At 39.7% G+C, this 8,892-nt stretch overlaps 1 protein-coding gene across 8 annotated transcripts in view; it reads right to left on the reverse strand.

Moving 5' to 3' along the window:
- ehbp1 (EH domain binding protein 1) overlaps nucleotides 1-8,438 on the reverse strand; it is a 152,868-nt gene extending 144,430 nt beyond the window's left edge. For all 8 annotated transcript variants that reach the window (XM_078272660.1, XM_078272656.1, XM_078272653.1 and 5 more), the window contains exons 1-2: nucleotides 8,017-8,438; nucleotides 6,956-7,421 (exon numbers count right to left, since the gene is read on the reverse strand). In XM_078272660.1, the coding sequence (XP_078128786.1) occupies nucleotides 6,956-7,059 (104 nt within the window). In that variant the 5' untranslated portion in view covers nucleotides 7,060-7,421; nucleotides 8,017-8,438. The remainder of the gene's footprint in view (nucleotides 1-6,955; nucleotides 7,422-8,016) is intronic.
- Between the last annotated feature and the right edge of the window lie 454 nt (nucleotides 8,439-8,892).

Consider the following 8,892-nt stretch of genomic DNA (forward strand, 5'->3'; position numbering starts at 1 on the left):
CTGGCAGAGACATGATGGACGCTTGCCATAATGCACACATGTTCAACAGAAGACAACATGTCACAGCCTGACACACGCTGGTCACTTTCAATGAAATAGTGAGCCATTACTCAACTGACAGCCTGATGCTTGGACGGTGGTGTCCAGGATTGACATTCATTGACATTCATTTACACACGTCTGCACTTTTGTCATTCAGCAACACTTTTATTCAGTGACAATAAGTGAGTAAGGAGAGTTTCAGTGTTTTGCTCAATGACCCATTGACGGGATCACGCTGGTTAATGTAAACATAATTCATTTTAAATGGATAATTATACAGCTAGTAAATCATCTCCTTTTCGGTAATTAGACATTTGTATTTGGAGCCTAGCAAAGCTATTTTACAGTGCAAGTGGGACATTCCCAACCATTTATAATCACAAAGTGAATGAAAGAATGAAAGCATGGTTACTTTGGGTGTAAAATGAATAAACAACATTGGCTGGTAATGTGTGACAAGCATTGCAGTGATGCTATGACAATCCTCAGGATAAACGCTAAAATAAATCACTTCGTACACCGCAGGAATTCACAGTGGGACCACCAAACACACCGAAGGAGAAGTTAAATCCGCTTGAGTATGGTGAGAGTGATCGTTCAGTTTCTAAATCCCTATGAAAATGTCTGATGGTGTGTGTGTGTGTGTGTGTGTGTCTCTGTCTTCAGGGTTTCTTTGCACAGACCTTTATTGATATGAAGACATCTAACCTCCCTGTCTTGTCATGTGGCAGTGAGGGAAGCAGTCTAGATTAGCTCTGCTTGCATGTAGCCAGATAGAATTACCATGTAATCAATAGCATCTCTGTGTTGTTTCTAGTTTACAACTCTCATATCCTCGCCACGCATGTCAACATGTCTGTCAGCAGTAATGACACTTGTTGGCTTCAGACAATGTTTTCAAACTATATTTTACCAGACGGGTTGACTAGCAACACATTCTTGTTTAAAAGCACCGGCCTCAGGGGGAATACTAACAGCATTCTTGCTTAAGTTCACAATGAGTTGCCTTTCGCTGTTGGGGTTGCCCCCTCTTGACAGAAAAAGTGTGCCTCACTTACTGCACTTAGTATTGCTTGTATCTGAAGACAACAAGCTTATATTTCTAAAATTAATGCTCACCAGATATCCTTTTTTTTTTTTTTGTCCACTCACCTATGTTGATGATAAAACGGACAACTGGAGCCGCATGTGCAAAACTCTAACTACAATCTGCACAGCAGCAGTTCATGTGAACCAATCTCTAGTTAGTTTTTCATTGCTTGAACACAGTTTTCTAAACTCTACACACTTATCCCATTTAACCACAACCTGCACAACACTGTGGATTTACTGCACTTTGTTCAAATGCTAACACACGGCTGTCAAAACTGTTAACCACACATTCAAAACAGATTGGATTTCAACGGGTTGCTGCGCTTCGGTGGCCGCTATGTTGAATGTAAACAAGAAGCTGCTTGGTCGCTTCTCTATCGTAGTGTTTATTTTGTCACCTATTTTTAATTTAGTCTTGTCTTGTACCAAATGTCCTTGTTAGTTTTAGTCATATTTAGTCATTCACATATCTTTTTTTGTTAGTCAAGTTTTAGTCGACTAAAAGTCTCGTCATTTTAGTCTAGTTTTAGTCTAAAGAGAACTCAAGGTATCCTAGTCAAGTTTTAGTCAAAACAGTTTAGTCTTTTTTTTTTTTAAATAAATTATTTCTGAGATTATTTCTGATAACCATTTCAGTCAAATAGTGTTTCACACTACTCAAATATTGGTTAAATGTCATAATTAATTTAGTTTTAGTCAGCGTTTTTGGACATTGGTGCAGTCTCGTCATTGTCTCGTCTTAGTCACGGAAAAAAAGGTCGTTGACGAACATATTTAGTCTCGTCTGACGAAATTAACACTACTCCATCGCCATTGTGTTAAACCCGCCAATAGCGTGCCAGGTGGATAGGCCAGTTTGTGATTGGTCCCCGCAAAATTGTAACGGAAGCAGGATAGATAAACGTACAGGTTTCCAGCCTGAGCTGCAGGGCAAAATCAAATCTCCATCAGATCGGGCTGGGTTTCCCCAGTCTAGCATCAAACACCAATAGACAAATTACAAACTTCTTTCTTTACAGTTTGAATAATTTAAGTGACTTCACACTACACATCAATAGTTTATTTAAAGAAAAGAGTGAAATTCTTTCATGTGAACATTTTTATTTTATAACATACCAGTTTTGTAGGAAACAAAAAGGAATGAAAATCTGCAGTTTGCTTCAATAGATATATCATTTTATTTTGCCTGTAGTAATGGATGTCCTGGCTTGCATGCACCTGCATCATCTCTAAATACAAATGAATGTGGTGTTTCCATTGCTTCCACCTCTATTACTTTCTGAAAAAAGTCCACAGTTTTACTATAGTAAAGGAAGGGTTTTTCATGTTTTTTATAGCTGTGTATGTAACCTCAGACATCTTACCTGGACATATTGGTATCGTTGCTCTTTTACCCGTTGTACACAGTGTATAATTGTTTCATTTTTATTTGGTGTTTCTTTATTTACAAAAAAAATCTTTCTGAGCTTTCTCTATATACTGTATGTGTTCACTAACAAGTCTTTGAGTTGAAATTGCAATCAGCAGTGTTTGATATGCACCAGACTGAAATCCAGTCTGTTTTGAATGTGTGCTTAACAGTTTTGACAGCCGTGTGTTAGCATTTGAACAAAGTGCAGTAAATCCACAGTGTTGTGCAGGTTGTGGTTAAATGGGATAAGTGTGTAGAGTTTAGAAAACTGTGTTCAAGCAATGAAAAACTAACTAGAGATTGGTTCACATGAACTGCTGCTGTGCAGACTGTAGTTAGAGTTTTCCACATGTGGCTCCAGTTGTGCCCACTGTTGTTTAGCAATCGGAAAAAAACTGTAATGTAGCCTACATGATGACAAGCATGATATTTGCTTTGTGTAGCCAATGACCCTTGGTCAGTGGCATCAGTTGGGATAAACAAAGAGGTGGGGTCACTCACAATCTCATACCTATGATTTTAAAAGCAAAGCCTTTAACTGCAGTGCACCTACATATTATATTTTACAACTTGGATATATGTGACTGACCATCCATATTATGACATTATACTTTGTAACAACTTGTCGTTTCAATCAATTATTGTAGTCTGTAATTGAACTTCATCATCATCCTCTCATTGCTTGATTGTTAAATGTAAAAATGTTGGATTAGGTAATGATAGCTCCTAGTGCTGGGCGATATACTAGTTTTAATTTCCTGTGTGATATTATTTGTTCATATACCGCCGTACAGGTGCATATCTGAAACTGCTGTAACACGTCAACAGGCATTAAAATTTATAATAAAGCATTCGCTGGAAGAGCACTATGGTCGAGGCAAGCTGTGAGTGTACTGAGAGGGGACCCCTATTGACTGCATATCCTTTTTACTAACAGTTAAACACTTTTAACAGTTAATAACCCACAACTAACTCTTTAACAAGGCAAAACACCATGGTACACAGAAATGTGTGACACAAACTGAAAATAAATAGTATAAACATTACAAATTCAGTTCAAAGTCAGTTTAACCATATCTATAGGTCAAACTACAATTTAAAATATTGCTACTTATGTGCCAAGGAGGCCTGAATGATCATAATTACCTGCTACAGACGAAAGGCAACATAAAACACTGTTCATTCATCAAAGATGATATATATCACGTTTCAAAGGGGGCAATGCTGCAACACTGTGAGTGGTGCTTCATTTCACTGGCAAACACAAACACTGAACTCATTAATGTTTCAATAGTTGGTCCGAATTGATTCTGGAGTCTGAAATGGGTGTGTGAGTGGAATGCTAACTCCCTCTGCTCCAAAGAGGAGTTGACTACAGCAACTAGGGCGACGGCTAAAGACTGAAAATTACGTTACAAACACATATAGGATAAATAGGAACTCCCCCAATCGTAGGCTCCTGGTCTGTCACCACTTTCCTTACATCTGGGATGAAAATAAACAAGATCTTAACTTCTACAAAAATAAAATGGAGAGGGGAGAAATAAGCTGGCACCAAAGTAGTGGTCTTAAGTGGTGAAATCACAAAAACTCTCTCTCACAGACTGCCTCTGTCACCAATTCAACAAGCTCATTTAGCCACTGATAAAGGCTGACTAGTACAAATGCTACCAGTAGTATGCCAAAACTATGAGCAACAATCAGCAATGGGCACTTAACGGACCAGGACCCTTGCATTTCCATCATCTCCTATCTGCAAGTGACATTCCCAGATGCTCCTACCTTAGAAAGGCACATGTATATCATATGGTGCTTTGAGGTGTTGCGCAAAGAACCATATACATTATTATGCATCATGTAACCTGGCAGATTAATGCTTTGTTTTGTAATGGTGTTTGCCATTGGAAACTCATCTACACTACTGTAAGATGTAAAAAATGTTTAAAAAAGGCCACTCTGGAATGAAGTTAGATCCAGAGAAAGACAGAGAGGACACATTCCCTGAGACTATTAAGGAAAATTCAAGCACCAAAACATTTATTCTGGCCGGATGAAACAGCTCATAGAAGCTCACTCCACCCCACACCCACATGATAAGAGGAGTCAAGGGACTGATCACACCTAACCTCCAGGAGAGACTGAATATTTAAACAATATTGCGTCACCCCTCTCTCTTTGATGGCAAATTTTTCACTGCGCCTTCGAGTGAGGATGTTTGATTTGCGACGTGGTAGGACAGTCGTAGGACAGTCGTAGCACATCGTCCAAACACATGAAGAACCACATACAACAGGACAGACCCTTGAACTTTTTACCTACTGATTGTTTGAAGTGCCCTAAATTCTTCAGAAAGACTTCAGAAATGATTCTACTAAGCCTTTGAGTGTCAGCCAAGTGTGAAAAATGCTTTCACATTTCACACAACGTGCATTCAAAGCACCCACATCTTTATTCCAGTTACTGATGCCAGAAATGAAAGGGCTGTAGGTTCTCAAAAATCACTTCTGAAGGCTTCAGGATTTGAGATCCATTTGAGCTCTGGGGGACTGTTTCCTCTGCGTAGATGGAAAGTTTCCACTGCAACAATAACATACCGTACTGATGAAGTCCAAGGAAGGCAGAACGTGTACGCCAACGCTTTCTCGCACACTTTGAGCCAGGCATGCACACATACACAAAATCGAAGACAAGCAAAGACCCTGAAGGCAACACTCTCAGCCACACTCTGAATGTAAAGGCAGAAATGTCTTGCATCTGAAGTTATTTAAATACTATTTTATGCAGTACAGCTGAAATTCAAGATGTGTGGTAGCATCACACACTGGCTACTTTTTACTGAGCACTTAATCTATTTCCAAGGGTTGCTAAATTTAGACTATGTCTTCATTACTGTTATCACAACTCGACAAGAACTAAATTATCTAACAACAAATGGCTGTATATACATATTTCTTCCAATTAATAACTTAAGAGTTCTGCTTAGATTGCAAAACAAAGCGTATTACCGACGCCCATCCAACCTTTGCTCTGGGAAGAGATGTACATTTTTCTCATTCCATTCTCCAACACGTTAACATCTGTCCCAGGTCTAAGCTCTGTGGGGCTGAGTTAGTCACGCAGACAGAAAGCTGCTTGAGAATCCATGTCTGCAGGCTACATCTTTGCTTTTTAAGTCCCTGCTTTTTACTCATTACAGGACACATACCTGCAGGCTCAAGTGTAGCATACATCCACCCATCTCCCCACACCTCTGAAAACACACCTGAGAGCTCCGACACCTCCTTGCAGTGTATATCATTCATTCATTCATTCTTTACAACAGAAATATCTTTGGGTTGTACTTTTATTGTCTTACTGTAAATAAAAAAAGTTAGTACTGGATATATAAAATTGTGATTATATTATATTTGTATGATTCTTGACTTTCGCAGTATTTGTTTTTCGTTATGCACCAAAAAAACAAAGGCAAATTCCTTGTATATGAAAATCTACTTGGTACTAACGGTAAACCTTCTTCTACTTCTTAATTTATACAATTGACAAAAAATGTGTTGTTTTCAGAATGCTATGAATGACTATGCAACTAAGCTCCTGTGATGTTTGAGCTAGCTTTAGAGCTGGGCGATATGAAAAAAAAAATCTAATATCACAATATTTTTGACCAAATACATCAATGCCGATATTGCCGCGATACTGTAGGGTTGACTATTGGTGCTTTTACAAATTATTAACACAATGAGAGTTTTGATAAATAATCACCAATCATGTGGATACAGTGACTAAGTGGGTAAAGGCAAACAATAAAACAGCTAGTAAGTCTGGTAAGTTCAGAAAATGACATCACTTTACTGTTATGCAGCCTTTACAACCAGGAAAAGACAACACTTGCATCACAGCACCATATTACGATATCCAAAATTTAAGACGATATCTAGCCTCATATATCCATGTCGATGTAATATCGATGTACAGTATTGCCCAGCCCTAGCTAGCTATCTACACATCAATATAATAATAGTTCCAAAATTCTCTCACAGTCTCCCTACTTCCAGTGAAGTCAGAAGTCAAAATCAGATTCCCTATAGCATCCCTAGAGCTGGTAGGTGTTTAGTGGTTTGCTTGTATTTTAGGAGCACAGGGGCAGCTTGAACCAAACCCTTCAGGTTGAAGGAAGGGAAATATTTTTGCCTGCCACCCTCATTTCATGACTCAAACCAAACAAATTCAACGCTGGTGCACAAGAAGGAAAAAAACATAGCAATTTTACAAGGCAGCCGGGCCCCTCCCAGCATGCAGACATGCCTGCACACCAAGGAGACTGAATGTGTGTGTGTCTGTGTGAATTATGGCCACCAGGAACGAGCTCAGCATTCCAGCACTGTGGTCGACTGTTATTCCCAAAAAACTCACCATTTCTTAGTGCATTCCACCATCAGTTCCTGATAGGAAGCCACGAACTGGAATTTGGAGGCATGCTTCCCCACACGTTGCAGTCTCTTCCAAACCGAGGCCATGTTTCTTTAGGAGCAGGTAGTTTCTGTGTACCTATCCCGTCCTGGACTTCCTTTCTTGGGCTTCCTTCGCACGAAGTCACGATAATGTTTATAGGAATCTGAGCACATCCAACCAGTGTAGACACATAATAAATATTTTACCGGAAGCACATTTAAAAAAACACTGCACATCTAGTCTTGGCTGCTGGTCTTTAAAAACCGCCTGATAAATCCAAACGCAATGACACGGAATCTCTGCAGCAGTGGTCGAGATTTGATTTAACGGCGCGCATGTTGTTGTGAAGAAATGTACTCCATAATTTTGAAAGGCATGATAAGTAATCCACTTGGTATTAATATAATATTTCCATCTGGTGATCCTTCTGCAAAAGAAAGAAAAAAGGCACAGTCAGTAGAGCAACAGCAGGACTGTAAAGCCCCGGCATTCCGGAGTATTCTCGCTGATTTCTAACGTTAAACGCTCCACTACCGTCCCCGATACAGGGATGCTTTGTCCGTGTAACAGCTTTGTTACCGTCGGTTGTAGCACCATAGATGTTAAAACAACCCGGTTTATCTGCATCGCTAACATAACACTTTGTTCATGTGTAAGAATGTGTTTAGGACTCCAGCACCACCACTTCTGCTGCCAGCACAGCGCGCCGGGGGCTATTTACTGGTGTGGCAAGCTAACTTGGGATGGTTGATAATACAAAATATGGATTGTGTATTGAAATATTAACCGAGAAGCAATGACATTACATTAAAATAAGTCGTGTTAACCATCCAGTCTGAAAAAAACTGCTCCGAGACACGCCACCCAAAACTGAGATTCAAATAAACATTTTATAAACATGGAATATTTTGAGGAATGGCTCTGAATCCAGGGAATAGTCTGAGCCTAACCAGAAGGATTCAGCTGCTATGCTAACGAGTTAACGTGTGAAACTAGGTTAACTGTGCCTGAATGACACTCACCTCACTGTGATATCCAACGCATTGTCCGTTATGTGGCCTTATCAGCAGTGTTAAGAGATGGCAAACTGTCTACAACAAACTAACAACCGAGTGAGTGTAGCCCGCTTGTGAGCTAATGATCGCCTTCTTTGCAGCAGTACCGAGACCAGCCATACATACTGCTAGCCAGCCTGCTGCTAGCGACTAGGGCTAGCCATCACAACACGGCACTAGCGGAAACCGTTGCTTGCCAGTTGACACATTTGCTCCACAGGTAAGCGCAAGCTCCAGGACTCAGGACTTGAGTCAGAGCCGACATTTATTTGAGCTTGTCCCCAAAAACAAAATTAAACAAAAGTATTCCGACCCCAGGCAGGACTTCCCACAGCAAACTAATTCAACTGTTACTGATAGTTTGACCGCTCTGTTCCTCTAGAGTGCGTAAAGTTAGACAATATTTTTAAAAGATTTCCGTTCGGGGCATTTCAACTTAAATCGCTACTAAAGAGCGGAGCTAAATTTGAGTATGTGTTATTTTATAACGAATGTATAGTAAACCAAATTACATTCATTTGTTTCCTATTTTAACAATATTGACTCGAAACATAATGTCCTTTTTGTCTAACAGTAATACATGTATTTTATTTTGAAGGCTAATCTCCATACTTCCGTTCCTGTTGTATGTATATCTGACCAGCTTGACCCTGCTTCGCATCTCCATCATTTCGCCTGGAGCCTGGATGACTGAAGGCTGGGAAAGACGCCCCCGGGCATAAACCATTGGTGGAATTTTTTTTGTGCCATTTACAGATTGTTTACTGATTCATGAGGCATTTCTAGGTTGTTGATATCACACTGGTCAAATTCAACATCCTTCACCCTAACATTTAATCCTTG

This window comes from Sander vitreus, chromosome 17 (genome assembly GCF_031162955.1).
Source record: "Sander vitreus isolate 19-12246 chromosome 17, sanVit1, whole genome shotgun sequence".
Lineage (NCBI taxonomy): Eukaryota > Metazoa > Chordata > Actinopteri > Perciformes > Percidae > Sander > Sander vitreus.